Source organism: Pseudophryne corroboree, chromosome 6 (assembly GCF_028390025.1).
Source record: "Pseudophryne corroboree isolate aPseCor3 chromosome 6, aPseCor3.hap2, whole genome shotgun sequence".
In the NCBI taxonomy this organism is placed as follows: Eukaryota; Metazoa; Chordata; class Amphibia; order Anura; family Myobatrachidae; genus Pseudophryne; species Pseudophryne corroboree.
In genome coordinates this window covers 422,484,116-422,502,035 of record NC_086449.1, presented here as the reverse complement: position 1 = coordinate 422,502,035, position 17,920 = coordinate 422,484,116, and the positions used below count along the sequence as shown (strand labels likewise).

General features: G+C 47.5%; 1 protein-coding gene across 2 annotated transcripts in view; it reads left to right on the top strand.

Annotated features, from left to right (window-relative positions):
* RSBN1L (round spermatid basic protein 1 like) overlaps positions 1-17,920 on the top strand; it is a 183,462-nt gene that overhangs the window by 111,380 nt on the left and 54,162 nt on the right. The window contains exon 6 of one of the 2 annotated variants that reach the window (XM_063926975.1): positions 5,322-5,513. In XM_063926975.1, coding sequence (XP_063783045.1) covers positions 5,322-5,513 — 192 coding nt within the window. The remainder of the gene's footprint in view (positions 1-5,321; positions 5,514-17,920) is intronic. The other variant, XM_063926976.1, reaches the window with a different exon arrangement.

Here is a 17,920-nt window from a genome sequence, read left to right as displayed (position 1 = left end):
GAGCTCGGGGAGCTTCCTTTCTTGCCAGAGGTAAGGGCAAGGGGAAAAAGCTGCCAGCTATAGCCAGTTCCCAGGAACAGAAGTCCTCCCCGGCTTCTATTAAATCCACCGCATGACGCTGGGGCTCCGCTGGGGGAGTCCGCTCCAGTGGGGGCACGTCTTCGTCTTTTCAGCCAAGTCTGGGTTCACTCTCAGGTGGATCCCTGGGCAATAGATATTGTTTCCCAGGGGTACAAGCTGGAATTCGAAGAGGTGCCTCCTCGCCGGTTTTTCAAATCGGCACTACCGACTTTTTCCCCAGAGAGGGAAGTAGTTTTCGCAGCAATTCAAAAGTTGTGCCTTCAACAAGTGGTGATCGAAGTTCCCCTGCTGCAGCGGGGGATGGGCTATTACTCAACCCTGTTTGTGGTCCCGAAACCGGACGGTTCGGTCAGACCCATTCTGAATTTAAAATCCTTAAACCTATACTTAAAGAGGTTCAAGTTCAAGATGGAATCGCTCAGAGCGGTCATCGCAAGCCTGGAAGGGGGAGATTATATGGTGTCCATGGACATAAAGGAGGCATACCTTTATGTCCCCATATATCAACCTCATCAGGCGTTCCTGAGATTTGTTGTGCAGGATTGTTATTACCAATTTCAGACGTTGCCGTTTGGGCTTTCCACGGCCCGAGGATTTTTACCAAATTAATGGCGGAAATGATGGTGCTCCTGCGCAAGCAGGGGGTCACAATTATCCCATACTTGGACGATCTCCTGATAAAAGCGAGATCGAGAGAACAGTTGCTGGACAGCGTATCACTATCCCTGAGGGTATTGCAACAACACAGTTGGATTCTCAATCTACCGAAGTCACAGTTAGTTCCAACGACCCGATTGCCTTTCTTAGGCATGATTCTGGACACGGAACGGAAGAAGGTCTTTCTCCCGATGGAAAAGGCCCAGGAACTTCAGAACTTGGTCAGAGACCTGTTAAAGCCAGACAGGGTGTGGGTACATGACTGCACTCGAGTTCTGGGAAAAATGGTGGCGTCTTACGAGGCCATTCCATTCGGCAGGTTCCATGCAAGGACTTTTCAGTGGGATCTTCTGGACAAGTGGTCCGGGTCACATCTACAGATTCATCAGATGATCCGCCTGTCCCCCAGGGCCAGGGTATCTCTCCTGTGGTGGCTGCAGAGTGCTCACCTTCTAGAGCAGTGATTTTCAACCTTTTTAAACTCGTGGCACACTAAACAAGATTTCAAAATTGCCAAGGCACACCATCGGTTGTTTTAATGCAACACACCTGCCCCCCCAGTAATGCCACACACCGCCACTCCCCCAAGTAATGCCCCATACATGCTCTCATATTTCCAGACATCAGCTCCCCCACTTAGTAATTCCACACACATGCCCCAAATAGTAATTCCACACACCAGCTTCCCCCTTACCAGCTCCCCCCCCTTAGTATCTCCACACACCAGCTCCCGTTTACCAGCTCCCCCCTTAGTAATTCCACACACCAGCTCCCCTTTACCAGCTCCCCCCTTAGTAATTCCACACACCAGCTCTCCTTTACCAGCTCCCCCCCCCCTTAGTAATTCCACACACCAGCTTCCCCCTTACCAGCCCCCCCCCCCCTTTAGTAATTCCACACACCAGCTTCCCCCTTACCAGCTCCCCCCCCCCTTAGTAATTCCACACACCAGCTTCCCCCTTACCAGCTCCCCCCCCCCCCCCCCCCCTTAGTAATTCCACACACCAGTTCCCCCTTATAATATATAGCGGTGAGGAGTGCCTGGAACTCGCCACGGATCAGCAAGCAGAGCAGCGTGTGGGTGGGCGGGCGCAGAGACAGCCGGACCGTGACCTATGGTGAGTCATAGGTCACGGTCCGGCTGACTCTGCGGAATGGATATGAACAGGATGCTGCAGGTCTGTGAGGCAGGCGGGCGGCGGCGTGCGGAGATCTGACAGTGAGAGCGGGTCCGTGCAGCGGGGGCGGGTGGCGGCAGTGAGCGGGTCCGTGCGGCGGGGCGGGTGACAGCTCTTACTGGCTGCAGTGATCGGGTCCGTGCGGCGAGCGGCGGCACACTCAGCAACTGGTCTAGTGTGCCGCTGCACACCAGTTGAAAAAGGCTGTTCTAGAGGGTCGCAAGTTCGGCATTCAGGACTGGGTTCTGGTAACCATGGACGCGAGCCTCCGAGGATGGGGAGCAGTCACACAGGGAAGAAACTTCCAAGGTCTGTGGTCAAACCAGGAGGCTTGTCTACACATCAACGTCCTGGAATTAAGGGCCATATACAACGGCCTTCGTCAAGCAGAGACTTTACTTCTTCAAGGTCTACCGGTTCTGATTCAGTCAGACATCATCACAGCAGTGGCACATGTAAACCGCCAAGGCGGCACAAGGAGCAGAGTGGCAATGGCAGAAGCCTCTAAGATTCTTCGATGGGCGGAGAGTCATGCAAGCGCTCTGACAGCAGTCTTCATTCCGGGAGTGGACAACTGGGAAGCAGACTTCCTAAGCAGACACGATCTGCATCCGGGAGAGTGGGGACTTCATCAGGAAGTCTTCGCAGAGATTGCAAGTTAGTGGGGACTGCCTCAAATAGACATGATGGCTTCACGCCTCAACAAGAAACTTCCGAGATATTGCGCCAGGTCAAGGGACCCTCAGGCGGTTGCAGTGGACGCACTGGTGACACCGTGGGTGTTTCAGTCGGTCTATGTGTTCCCTCCTCTTCCTCTCATCTCAAAGATACTGAGAATCATAAGACGAAGAGGGATTCAGACAATTCTCATTGTTCCAGATTGGCCTCGAAGGGCCTGGTATCCGGATCTGCAGGAAATGCTCACAGAAGATCCGTGGCCTCTTCCTCTCAGGGAAGACCTTTTACAACAAGGGCCCTGTCTGTTCCAGGACTTACCGCGACTGCGTTTGACGGCATGGCGGTTGAACGCAGGATCCTAGCGGAGAAGGGCATTCCTAATGAGGTCATTCCCACTCTGATAAAGGCTAGGAAGGAGGTGACAGCGAAACATTATCACCGGATCTGGAGGAAGTATGTGTCTTGGTGCGAAGCCAAGACTGCTCCTCCGGAAGAATTCCATCTGGGCCGTTTTCTCCACTTCTTGCAAACTGGAGTGAATTTGGGCCTAAAGTTAGGCTCCATTAAGGTTCAGATTTCGGCCCTATCCATTTTCTTTCAAAAGGAATTGGCTTCTCTTCCAGAAGTCCAGACGTTCGTGAAAGGGGTACTGCATATCCAGCCTCCTTTTGTGCCTCCAGTGGCACCATGGGACCTTAACGTGGTGTTACGGTTTCTTAAGTCTCACTGGTTTGAACCTCTTCAAACAGTTGAATTGAAGTATCTCACTTGGAAGGTGGTCATGCTATTGGCCTTGGCTTCGGCACGGCGAGTGTCGGAGTTGGCGGCTTTGTCTCACAAAAGCCCTTATCTGATTTTCCATGTGGATAGAGCTGAGTTGCGGACTCGTCCTCAATTTTTGCCTAAGGTGGTTTCTTCTTTTCATATGAACCAACCTATTGTGGTGCCTGTGGCTACAAGGGACGTGGAGGATTCAGAGTCCCTGGATGTGGTCAGGGCATTGAAAATTTATGTGGCCAGAACGGCTCGGGTTAGGAAAACAGAGGCCCTGTTTATCCTGTATGCAGCCAACAAAGTTGGCGCTCCTGCTTCTAAGCAGACTATTGCTCGCTGGATCTGTAACACCCGCTGGTTGAAATGAGCGCCCCCCCCGTCCTCCCCCCGCATCGCTCAGCACACATCGCGCTGTGCTGAGCGGCGGGAGAGATGTGTACTGAGCGGTTTGCTCAGCACACATCTTTCCCGTGTATACCAGCCTTTAGGGTGCTGTGTGACAGATGAATCAAGATTAGGTGCCAATTCAATTGAATTGCCAACAATAGCAGTCTCCCAATCAGGGAGTGAGATCTATAAATGTCCAGCTCAGATTGGGGACAAGTCCTGTTGTGCTGTGAACCAGCTAGCAGAAAAGTCAATTGTTTGCAGAGAAAGTCGACCCTTTAAATTTTTTTAGTGCTATATATGAGTAAATAAAGTTATCTGCATATTTGTAATTCTAGGGAGGTCACCCCTACTTTTTGCAGCAGCTCGCCGAATCACATATACCCAGTGCGCTGGTTTAACCCACTATTTTTTAATAGAATGATAATGCCCGATTTCATCCAAATTCGGGACGAGATATCGGGTGAAATCTGGCATTTTGGAGGTGTTTCTGATCCGATGCGCTTTCCCGTGAGGGTCGGATCGGCTCCCCTAGATCGTTAGTGCTGCACTCGTGATATGTCGGTTCCCGCAGGCATGGCTGGGATCGCATACGATATATCGCATGCAAAATGTACCAAATCATATGCGATCGTATGGAACCACTCCCGGGAGAGTTCAAGGGAAATCGCCTCCGACTTCAGTCTCAAACATATTGTTGTAGTGTATGGGGCCCTTTTAGTTTATTCAGAAAGGCCACCCTAACTCCACAACTAACTCCTATTCACAGATTGAGCTATATATTATCACTTTTCTTGGAGGGCTAAATTTACTAAGCAGTGGAATTGCATCCACTGATTTATTACATTTACTACATGCATACTTTTTTGTTCCAGCTAGACATGGCCAATTTAAGTGGCTGCAAGGGCATTCTGTCACTTTTTGTTTTCTGTGTTAGAACGCACTGTTAATCTGTGGTAGGTTCTAAACCCCAGCAAAACCCCTGCTTAGTAAATTTAGCAGGAAATCTACAAAATGTTCTGTATGGGTTTCTTCAGAAGTTTTAATATTGAAACATATTTTAAAATATCCACCATCTGGGGTGCTGGAAATATTTCTGCCAGACACTGGCTGTAATATACATTATGAACACAGCTTGTACCTGTGGTATTTGGGAGCTCCCATATTAACTACAGCTTTGCCCTTTGGAAAACCAGTTAGCACTCTGTAAAGTCTTATGTGTTTTCAACTGGGCAAATCTTTATCAAGGCATTGGGAAAATTTCCCTGTGAAAGTTTACGTTCTGACTTGCACCAAACCACATGGACAAGAAAATGTCTTTAGCAGAGTAGATTTAAGAAAGAAAAAAACAAATTTTTAGTGTTCATTTACTAACTGCGGCTATGCCACATATCCAGATAATAGTCATTTAATCCTCACGGATTTTTGTTTCCTAGTTAAACTTTTTGTTAAATTAGTTTAAGGACTGCCTTCTAAATTATGTATTAACATTTACTTATGTAGATCCAGTATATTACAAATTATAGAAGGTTTCTAGTGTGTATATATATTAATTTAAATCTATAGTATGTTTCATTTCTCTTCTTCCAGAACTACCAATGAAATAAAAAACCTGCAGTACCTACCTCGAGCTAGTGAGCCTCGGGAAATGCTTTTTGAAGATAGGACAAGAGCACATGCTGATCACATAGGACAAGGCTTTGAGCGTCAGACGACAGCTGCAGTAGGTGTGCTGAAGGCTGTGCATTGTGGCGAGTGGTAAGTACCTTTCTAGCCTCACCCCCTTTTAAAATTGGCTGAGAGGGGCTTTTATTTTCCTAAAAAGAGATTAGTTTTCCTGTTAGTCTTCAAGTTTTAAATATTTCTGTTCTCTTTTGGTATGACGCATTCAGTGTTGATATAATTCAGTCTGTTTTTGTAAGGGAACTGTAACTTCAAAAAGTATGTTAACATAATTCCGCAAAAGACATGTAAATGTATATGCGAGACATAGGTTTATGAGCCAGATGCAGTGTCATCTGCTACCTCTTTGTCTGCGTTTCTCGCCTTCCTGGACACTTACATCTCTAGTAATTAGGTTACTTTTGCATTGTAAAATACTTGTCACAATGTAATAAAGTATTAGGCACACACTCTGCCAGATACAGAAAATCATAATGCATAAGATGTGGCAAAGCAAAAAGTGCTCATGCTGCAAAATACAGAATCTGTAATAAAAATCTGTAAGTATTGCCGGTGGGTAATTTGACTGGAAGTAACACCACCACCACAATACAGTTCCTTATCACCAGGTAAGTTTGCTGAGTAAACTCTCCCTGCTCTGACCACTGCCGTGTTCAGCTGAAGAGACAGGGAAGACACGGTACAGAAGTATGAGTCAGTCGCCTATATACCTACCGGACAGGGATTATAATTTTTGCTGTCTCTACACATGTAACAAAGGTTAAGCCCAGACATCAGGGCTGCTCTGTAGTCCATAAATATATAATATTTTATGGTGTCCGTCTAGTGTTGGAGACAATACTGTTCACTTGGCAGCCCCCTGCTGAAGTCTCCCTTCAACTCAATCTTCTCACTCACTAGAACGCAGTGCAGCCACAGTGATGACCTGGCTCGCAGACAACAAGATATCTTTGTGTGTTTCCAGTACCCAGGGAAGACCGATCTGGAGGTGGCCCACTACAGGCCATGTACACCAGATGAGAAGCTGATACCCCAATTTCATCTCTCAATGTTTGGAGAACTTGGAGTGGGGGGTGGTAACTGACCCTCTGCATGTCCTGGGCAATGGACTCAGGAGGAGGGCACTGTATTACCAATGCAGCTATCATGGACTGCCCCCTTATCTCCATCTTGCCCTGCTGGACAGTGCTGCAGGGTACTTACGCATTACCAGTTGTTCTGGGGGCCTTGATCAGTCATTGCAGGGTAAGAGGGTGGGAATAAGTGAGTGGCATCTAGCCCACCTTCTGTTTGTACCAACTCACCCATTGTCCTGTATGCCACCTATGTATCAACCTTGAAACCTTATATTAGTCAGCATCCTGCCAGATAATGCCCCCTCCATTATATATCCTTAACTCCCCGTGCCCCCTATAAAGGTGGTCAACTTTCTGACTGTACTTTGTGAGTCATTGGGCTTTATATTGTTCACCAAGTTATAGCCACATGTAAAAATAGAATTCCAAGTCAGCAGTTGAAACATGAGCGATTATTATTTAACAAGTCTCTGTGGTGTCATAACTTTATTTACAGTGTTCAGTGCTTATTTCATTCTTTATAGTATAATATATTTTCTACGTAGTTACAGCTGATAATGTCGATATTATCTTAGACCGAAAAGCTATACCTCTAGATACACTATTACCGTGGAGCCGCTATGGCCGCTAGACTGAATACACGTGCTACGCACTTTGTACGCTATTTGCGTACAGAGTCCTGCATGTGGTACGTACTTGACGTACACACGCCGCGCTGAGTGTACAGAGTACACACAGCGTGCGCACACACAATTGATAACCTTTAAACCTTGTTAATGATACAATGTAATGATTTGATTACACTTTAACCCTTAGCAGCAAAGTACTGCAACGATGTAATACCTTAAACCTTAAGTAGCGCTGATGGTATAAAGTACCCGCAGTGCGTACACCTTATCAATACTTATACACCTTATACAGATAAATACACTCTAAGACCCTTGCAGGAAAGTGAAGACACAACACCGATTTGTAGTTGCAACCACAGGGTTCTAAGGCCACAGTGGATTATTCCAAAAGGTAAAACAGTACAAATCATACACTACAGGCTAACAAGATAAATCTAAACAGAATAATGGCTACAGAGAATGTACATACGTGAGAATGTTCGCAAGCGCAACCCGGCCGGTCCTCCGCTAGTCAGATAGAAAGCGTTCAGAGTCTTCTGACCGGCCAGGCAACAATGGGCTTTTTATACACAACATGCATAAACAATACAATGGTCACTGTAATCTCATTGTCCATTGGACACAGGGATGTGTCTTTACATTACAGAAGAGGTCATAGGTGGATTTGAATAGATGGGCGATGTCTTTCCCCAACTGCTCTTGTGGGTGGTATCCTCTGGATTCCCACCGCATACATAATATACAGTAAATACAGTTAATATCTATATTCTACTTTTGCACATAACTATACGCAGGAACATGCGATCTTTCTCTAACCAACACCGGAATGTTACCCCCAAAATACCCTACAGCTGGATACTAGACATCACCTTCCAACCTTTATCTGACCCTTCCTATCATGCAAAGGCGAATCTCTTAGTCCAGGAACTGTTTAAACTATTAATACTCGCTGACGTGGTGCAAGGGAGTTATATCTAAAATGTAGACTATTTGGGTTAAATATGTAATGTTCTAATAACCCTCCACGCGCTCACAAACTCCGCCGTAAATACCCATATCACGCGCATGATCGCCGGAGCGATCCTACGCAAATTGCGGATATGTGCATGCACGGCGGACTGAGTGCACGAGCAGCGGGCATGTGCATGGGGTTAGTACAAGGCATATGCATTACAATATTTTTCGACTTTGACAGTCCACCCTTTGGCAGTCAACAATAACTGCCACTATCTAAACATTAAACAGAAAAATATACAATACAATATCTACAGATGGTTGGATAAAAATATACAATACGTTATCCATAAAATGATTGGATGGTAGGAGGAGAGGAGTAGGCGGGAAATGTATGACCTAGTGGGATAGTAAAAGCATGTATGTATGAAATCCATGTCTGAGGGGCATGTATCATCGTGCCGTATATGTTCTAGATAAGCTTTGAGTCATTGCGAAGTATACATTAAATCCTTCTCATCCCGTATTAAGGGTCTGTAAGTGGGCCAACAAACACTACCGAGCTCTTTTCGGCTTCTCGTTCCAACAAATGGGGTGCACATTTAGTTGATGATACATGGAGGGGGAACACATGTGAATGCTAATATATGTATATATATCCCCTGTCAGCTATGTGTGTCACTAGCTGAAGGTTGTAGAGATGAAGATAAGACACGTATCACAAATACAATCACATAACATTTGTGCAATCATTCTTGGGTGTTGATCAAAGTCTTGTCCGGATGGGTGTATTTTTGCTGAGAGTGTTCATCAAAGTCTTTTCTGGATGGGTGTAATTTTGCTGAGAGAAAAACAAAGGAGAAACGGGTGAAAGAAACGGACCGTGGAATCACGTCTTATCACAACATTGTCTCTATTGATGGGTCATAAATTAAATCAGTTGCTGTAACAATGCCCCCGCTCCTCAAACTCATCACTTTGGTACCGCGCTTGCGCCGCGTTAAAATTCTAACACACCTTAAAATCAAACCAATCATTATGACAACTCCCAGGATACAAAGGAGAAACTTTCCTACACTCACGATAACATTTTGAGCCCATTCTCCTAAACCTGAGAACCAATTGCGTGGGTTCAACCACGAGACCCAGCCGGTCAGTTCATTACTCACAGCCGTAAGGGTAAGGTTGTGTCTCCTCCGGAACTCCCACTTCAATTGCAAGATATCGTCCATCTTTTGATCTATGACCTCGGTTGGGTCATCAGTGCTGTTTGTAATGTACGTGCAACACTTCACACCGTACTGAGTTGCCAAAGTGACACAGTACCCGCCTGTCACCGCTGTGATATAATTTAGAACCATCCTGTGCTGGATCAGTTCCGTTTTGTAAGCTTGCAACTCCCTCCCTGTATACCTGAAGGTGTCATCATACATCTCGGTGATATTATCTATCAGGTTCGCTAGCGCATGAATATACCTATAATTTATAATTCCTCTGGCGGTACGGGTGATATCTAACGTGACTAGGAATTGAATCCCGGTGGATTCGTGGATCAAATCAGAGGCTGCGTGCTCTGTCCTATCTATAAGGTGTCTCTTAACGATGTGTTCATAATGAGTGTGAGTGTAAGGAGCTTGAGCATTGCGGTGAACGTCTTTCATCTTATTATGGGTTTTGGTCATAACTTCTGGCAAAACTCTTCCAACGTAACACAATCCCTCTGAGTTTGGGGCAAGCCACTTATACGCCTTCCTCCCGCATATGAAATATGCATCATCGGGGAGAACATATGGGACAGAATATGACATTACCATATTGCAAACCTTCCAAGTGAAAAATCCTATCCCTAACTCTCTCATCTGTTCAGTACACGTATTAGGCTGTATGATATGCGCACAGTACCCTGGTGATACTTCTCCAACCCGCATGGTCCTACTTCCTAGAGTATACCTGTACCGAAAATACCTTCCACCGTCTGCTATTTGGCGTATAAGTTCAGTGTCTACGGGTATTCTGTCGGCTCTGTGTGAAAATGCCATGGTTTGGTTATTCCATGTCACTTCCCAATTTCCCGGCTTTCGGGAATTGGAAATGTTGAAACATACGAAGGATCTATCCACGTGATATTGGTGGAGCTTCAAACTAGGGGGCCTAGAAATATAAAATTTCTTGTCCACCGGTCTCCCACCCCGTAATTCAAGTACCTCATCTATTGTTAAAGGATACGGTACTAGTCCTGTCTTGCTCTGACCTTGAGGTACTTGTGAGCACACCCAGCATTCTGTTTGGTTCAAAACCTTACCCACTAATGAGTGATAATCACTCAATGGATGACGGTCCATGTTGATATTAAGGCTGGACTGACATCTCTGGATGCTCCCGTCCTCAACTATGTTTTCACAGTTTCTACAAATACAATTTTCCTCAGCCAATAACCCTTCACAGTGCCTCCTAGTTTCTTGACTACCAGATCGTTTTTTGATACTCGCCTTTGCTCGGTGGGGGTGTTTCTCTTGGAATTCTACAAATCCGTCCTTGTCATCAGAACCCATTCCAGATCCTTTCTCGACCTCTCTGGTACTCTCACCGAAATAGACTACTCTGGTCAACAACAGGGTCAACAGGAAAACCCGGAATGCAGTCTCTTGGGGTAAGTCCATCTTGCTAGAGAGAAAAAGGAGCAAGGAAGGGGGAGAAAGGAGGGTAATGGGAGATGGAAAAAATAATAAAAAGGAAAAAGAAATTTGGTGCGACAACCGCCTCTGGTCTTGTAGTTCTCCGTGCTCAGGTGCCGTGACAACAGTCCTGCCTCTCAACCTTCCCGGAACAGACACTCCAGTGATACGATTTCCTCTACACTCTGCTCTTTGTCACGGGCTCTCTCTGGGTCAGCGACCTTCTTACAGTGGGACGAGTGGACCCAAGTCTCTCTCTCGGCAACCTTTAATGCTGTCGTGCTGGTTAGTAAGACATGGTACGGTCCTTCCCACCTGTCAATGAGGCAACCTGAGCGTAGAAAATTTCGAATCATTACATAATCCCCAGGTTCAATGTCATGACAATTACTGTTTGGTAGGTCAGGAATCACCAGCTTTAGATTTCTGTTTTGATTCCTCAACTGCTGGCTCATCTTAACCATATATTTTACAGTCACCTCATTATTGCATTTCAAATCATCCTGGGGGTCAATCATTACATGGGGTTGTCGACCAAAAAGAATCTCAAAGGGTGATAGGTGAAGGGGGGGGGCCTGGGAGTGGTTCTGATTCTGTACAATACAAGTGGCAAAGCTTCTGGCCATAACAATCCAGTTTCAGCCATCACTTTGCTCAGCTTGTTCTTAAATAGTGCTGTTTACTCTTTCCACTTTCGCACTCGCCTGTGGGCGGTACGGAGTATGCAGCTTACTATTAATTCCCATCAGTTTGCACATAACCTGAAAGACTTCACCTGTAAAATGGGTACCCCTATCGCTTTCAATTATCCTAGGGATACCATATCTGCACACAAATTCCTGCACAATTTTCTTTGCAGTGAACGTAGCAGTATTTGTGGCAGCGGGGAACGCTTCTACCCAATTTGAAAACACGTCAATACAAACTAACACATATTTCTCTGACGTCCTAGTGGATGCTGGGTACTCCGTAAGGACCATGGGGAATAGACGGGCTCCGCAGGAGACTGGGCACTCTTAAAAGAAAGATTAGGTACTATATCTGGTGTGCACTGGCTCCTCCCTCTATGCCCCTCCTCCAGACCTCAGTTAGAATCTGTGCCCGGCCAGAGCTGGATGCACCTAGTGGGCTCTCCTGAGCTTACTAGAAAAAGAAAGTATTTGTTAGGTTTTTTATTTTCAGTGAGATCTGCTGGCAACAGACTCACTGCTACGAGGGACTGAGGGGAGAGAAGCAAACCTACCTGCTTGCAGCTAGCTTGTGCTTCTAAGGCTACTGGACACCATTAGCTCCAGAGGGATCAAACACAGGGCCCGACCTCGATCGTCCGTTCCCGGAGCCGCGCCGCCGTCCCCCTTGCAGAGCCAGAAGACTGAAGAACCAGAAGAAAATCGGCGGCTGAAGACTCCGGTCTTCAATAAGGTAGCGCACAGCACTGCAGCTGTGCGCCATTGCTCCCACAGCACACCACACGCTCCGGTCACTGGTGGGTGCAGGGCGCTGGGGGGGGGGGGGGGCGCCCTGGGCTGCAATAAGTATACCTTTGGCACAAAAAGCACATAATACAGTGTATAACACTGTATATGTGCTAAAACCCCCGCCATTAACATTATAAAAAGCGGGAGAAGCCCGCCGCTGAAGGGGCAGGGCTATCTCAGCACACCGGCGCCATTTTCTCTTCACAGCTCCGCTGCAAGGACGCTCCCCAGGCTCTCCCCTGCAGTATACACTACAAGAAGGGTAAAAAAGAGAGAGGGGGCACATAAATTTAGGCGTAAAAGGTGATATAAGCAGCTATTGGGGGAAAATTCACTTTGTCTTAGTGTAAATCCCTCTGTTATATAGCGCTCTGGTGTGTGCTGGCATACTCTCTCTCTGTCTCCCCAAAGGACTTGGTGGGGTCCTGTCCTCAGTCAGAGCATTCCCTGTGTGTGTGTGTGTGTGTGTGTGCGGTGTGTCGGTACGGCTGTGTCGACATGTTTGATGAGGACGCTTACGCGGAGGCGGAGCAGGAGCCGATAAGTGTGATGTCGCCCCCTGCGGGGCCGACACCAGAGTGGTTGGATATGTGGAAGGTATTAACCGACAGTGTCAACTCCTTGCATAAAAGGTTCGATGACGTAACAGCTTTGGGACAGCCAGGCATCTCAGCCCCGCCTGCCCAGGCGTCTCAGAAGCCATCAGGGGCTCAAAAACGCCCGCTACCTCAGATGGCAGACACAGATGTCGACACGGAGTCTGACTCCAGTGTAGACGAGGATGAGACAAATGTACAGTCCACAAGGGCCATCCGATGCATGATTACGGCAATGAAAAATGTGTTACCACTAAAAAGGGTATTATGTTTGGGGAGAAAAAGCAGCCAGTGACTTTTCCCCCATCTGATGAGTTAAATGAATTGTGTGAAGAAGCGTGGTGTTCCCCAGATAAGAAATTAGTGATTTCTAAGAGGTTACTAATGGCGTACCCTTTCCCGCCAACGGACAGGTAACGTTGGGAAACATCCCCTAGGGTGGACAAGGCGCTCACACGCTTATCAAAAAAGGTGGCACTGCCGTCTCAGGATACTGCCGCCTTAAAGGAGCCTGCAGATAGAAAGCAGGAGGCTATCCTGAAGTCTGTGTGTACACACTCAGGTACTATACTGAGACCTGCAATTGCTTCAGCATGGATGTTTAGTGCTGCAGCTGCTTGGTCCGATACCCTGTCAGATAACAATGATTCCCTTGACAGGGATACTATTTTGCTAACCATAGAGCATATTAAAGACGTCGTCTTATATATGAGGGATGCACAGAGGGACATTTGCCGGCTGGCATCTAGAATTAATGCAATGTCCATTTCTGCCGGGAGAGTATTATGGACTCGGCAGTGGACAGGTGATGCTGATTCTAAAAGGCACATGGAGGTTTTGCCTTATAAGGGTGAGGAATTGTTTGGGGACGGTCTCTCGGACCTCGTATCCACAGCAACAGCTGGGAAGTCGACTTTTTTACCTCAGGTTCCCTCACAGCCTAAGAAAGCACCGTATTATCAGGTACAGTCCTTTCGGCCTCAGAAAGGCAAGCGGGTCAGAGGCGCGTCCTTTCTGCCCAGAGGCAGGGGTAGAGGGAAAAAGCTGCACCAGACAGCCAGTTCCCAGGAACAAAAATCCTCCCCTGCTTCCACTAAGTCCACCGCATGACGCTGGGGCTCCACTGGTGGAGCCAGGTGCGGTGGGGGCACGTCTCCGGAACTTCAGCGACCAGTGGGTTCGCTCACAGGTGGATCCCTGGGTTCTACAAGTGGTATCTCAGGGATACAAGCTGGAGTTCGAGGCGTCTCCCCCTCGCCGTTACCTCAAATCAGCCTTGTCAGCTGCTCCCAGGGAAAGGGAGGTAGTACTGGCGGCAATTCACAAGCTGTACCTTCAGCGGTGATAATAAAAGTTCCCCTCCTTCAACAGGGACGGGGTTACTATTCCACAATGTTTGTGATACCGAAACCAGACGGTTCGGTGAGACCCATTCTAAATTTGAAATCCTTGAACACTTATATAAGGAAGTTCAAGTTCAAAATGGAATCGCTCAGGGCGGTTATTGCAAGCCTGGAAGAGGGGGATTTTATGGTGTCACTGGACATCAAGGATGCTTACCTACATGTCCCCATTTACCCACCTCACCAGGAGTACCTCAGGTTTGTGGTACAGGACTGTCATTACCAATTCCAGACGTTGGCGTTTGGTCTGTCCACGGCACCGAGGGTATTTACCAAGGTAATGGCGGAAATGATGATACTCCTTCGAAAGAAGGGAGTTATAATTATCCCGTACTTGGACGATCTTCTTATAAAGGCGAGGTCCAAGGAGCAGTTGTTCGTCGGAGTAGCACTATCTCGGGATGTACTACAACAGCACGGCTGGATTCTGAATATCCCAAAGTCGCAGCTGATTCCTACGACGCGTCTGCTGTTCTTGGGCATGATTCTGGACACAGAACAGAAGAAGGTGTTTCTCCCGGAGGAGAAGGCCCAGGAATTGTCATCTCTGGTCAGGTACCTCCTGAAACCAAAACAGGTGTCGGTGCATCACTGCACGCGAGTCCTGGGAAAGATGGTAGCTTCTTACGAAGCAATTCCCTTCGGCAGGTTCCATGCAAGGATCTTTCAGTGGGATCTGTTAGACAAGTGGTCCGGATCGCATCTTCAGATGCATCGGTTGATCACCCTGTCCCCGAGGGCCAGGGTGTCTCTGCTGTGGTGGCTGCAGAGTGCTCATCTTCTCGAGGGCCGCAGATTCGGCATTCAGGACTGGGTCCTGGTGACCACGGATGCAAGCCTCCGAGGTTGGGGGGCAGTCACTCAGGGAAGAAACTTCCAAGGACAATGGTCGAGTCAGGAGACTTCCCTACACATAAATATTCTGGAACTAAGGGCCATTTACAATGCCCTGAGTCAAGCAGATCCTCTGCTTCTAAACCAACCGGTGCTGATTCAGTCAGACAACATCACGGCGGTCGCCCATGTAAACCGACAGGGCGGCACAAGAAGCAGGATGGCGATTGCAGAAGCCACAAGGATTCTTCGATGGGCGGAGAATCACGTGCTAGCACTGTCAGCAGTGTTCATTCCGGGAGTGGACAACTGGGAAGCAGACTTCCTCAGCAGGCCCGACCTCCACCCGGGAGAGTGGGGACTTCATCCAGAAGTCTTCAAGCTGATAGTAAATCGTTGGGAAAGGCCACAGGTGGACATGATGGCGTCCCGCCTCAACAAAAAGCTAAAAAGATATTGCGCCAGGTCAAGGGACCCTCAGGCGATAGCTGTGGACGTTCTAGTGACACCGTGGGTGTACCAGTCGGTTTATGTGTTCCCTCCTCTTCCTCTCATACCAAAGGTACTGAGGATAATAAGAAAGAGAGGAGTAAGAACTATACTCATCGTTCCGGATTGGCCAAGAAGAACTTGGTACCCGGAACTACAAGAAATGATCTCAGAGGACCCTTGGCCTCTGCCGCTCCGGCAGGACCTGCTACAGCAGGGGCCCTGTCTGTTCCAAGACTTACCGCGGCTGCGTTTGACGGCATGGCGGTTGAACGCCGGATCCTAATGGAAAAGGGCATTCCGGATGAAGTCATTCCTACGCTGATTAAAGCTAGGAATGATGTGACAGCAAAACATTATCACCGTATATGGCGAAAATATGTTGCTTGGTGTGAGGCCAGGAAGGCCCCAACAGAGGAATTTCAGCTGGGTCGATTTCTGCACTTCCTACAGTCAGGAGTGACTATGGGCCTAAAATTGGGATCCATTAAAGTCCAGATTTCGGCTCTGTCTATTTTCTTTCAAAAAGAGCTGGCTTCACTGCCTGAAGTTCAGACGTTTGTTAAGGGAGTGCTGCATATTAAGCCCCCTTTTGTGCCTGCAGTTGCACCTTGGGATCTCAACGTTGTGTTGGATTTCCTAAAATCATATTGGTTTGAGCCACTTCAGACAGTGGAGTTGAAGTATCTCACGTGGAAGGTAGTCATGCTGTTGGCCTTGGCCTCAGCTAGGCGTGTGTCAGAATTGGCGGCTTTGTCCTGTAAAAGCCCTTATCTGATTTTCCATATGGACAGGGCAGAATTGAGGACTCGTCCCCAATTTCTCCCAAAGGTGGTATCAGCGTTTCATTTGAACCAACCTATTGTGGTGCCTGCGGCTACTCGGGACTTGGAGGATTCCAAGTTGCTGGACGTAGTCCGGGCCCTGAAAATCTATTTTTCCAGGACGGCTAGAGTCAGAAAAACTGACTCGCTGTTTATCCTGCATGCACCCAACAATCTGGGTGCTCCTGCTTCGAAGCAGACTATTGCTCGCTGGATCTGTAGCACGATTCAACTTGCACATTCTACGGCTGGACTGACGTATCCTAAATCAGTAAATGCCCATTCCACGAGGAAGGTGGGCTCTTCTTGGGCAGCTGCCCGAGGGGTCTCGGCTTTACAACTTTGCCGAGCTGCTACTTTGTCGGGATCAAACACTTTTGCAAAATTCTACAAGTTTGATACCCTGGCTGAGGAGGACCTTGAGTTTGCTCATTCGGTGCTGCAGAGTCATCCACACTCTCCCGCCCGTTTGGGAGCTTTGGTATAATCCCCATGGTCCTTACGGAGTACCCAGCATCCACTAGGATGTCAGAGAAAATAAGAATTTACTCACCGGTAATTCTATTTCTCGTAGTCCGTAGTGGATGCTGGGAGCCCGTCCCAAGTGCGGACTTTCTGCAATACATGTATATAGTTATTGCTTAACTATAGGGTTATTGTTATGAGCCATCTGTTGAATGAGGCTCAGTTATTGTTCATACTGTTAACTGGGTATAGTTATCACAAGTTGTACGGTGTGATTGGTGTGGCTGGTATGAGTCTTACCCTGGATTCCAAATCCTTTCCTAGTAATGTCAGCTCTTCCGGGCACAGTTTCCCTAACTGAGGTCTGGAGGAGGGGCATAGAGGGAGGAGCCAGTGCACACCAGATATAGTACCTAATCTTTCTTTTAAGAGTGCCCAGTCTCCTGCGGAGCCCGTCTATTCCCCATGGTCCTTACGGAGTACCCAGCATCCACTACGGACTACGAGAAATAGAATTACCGGTGAGTAAATTCTTATTTTTAAATTTCTGCAGGGTGGCAACTGTATGAAATCAATTTGTATTACCTGAAAAGGGCCATCTGTCGGCGGGATATGGGATGGTTCTGTTGGTATTGACTTTCCAATATTCTTCCTCAAGCAGATAAGACATGTCATTGCTCTCTTACCCGCATGAGAAGAGAATCCTGGCGCACACCAGTAGGCTCTCACCAGCTTACACATACCCTCTTTGCCCAGATGAGTCAGACCATGTGCCGCCTCGGCTAAGCTTGGAAGATATGCTCTGGGGGCTACTGGCTTACCTTGTCCATCTGTCCAGAGTCCTGAGGACTCCTGGCCATATCCTTTTGACCTCCAGACTGCCTTTTCCTGTGGAGAACACAAATTTTGCATTTCACTTAATTTTTGTGTGTTGACGGTATTGAATACCATCAGTTGTGTGATATCTGTCTGTATGGGGGTGCTGGTTGCTGATTTAGCAGCTTCGTCTGCCCGGCTGTTACCAAGTGACACTGGGTCTTGACTGTAAGTGTGGGCTTT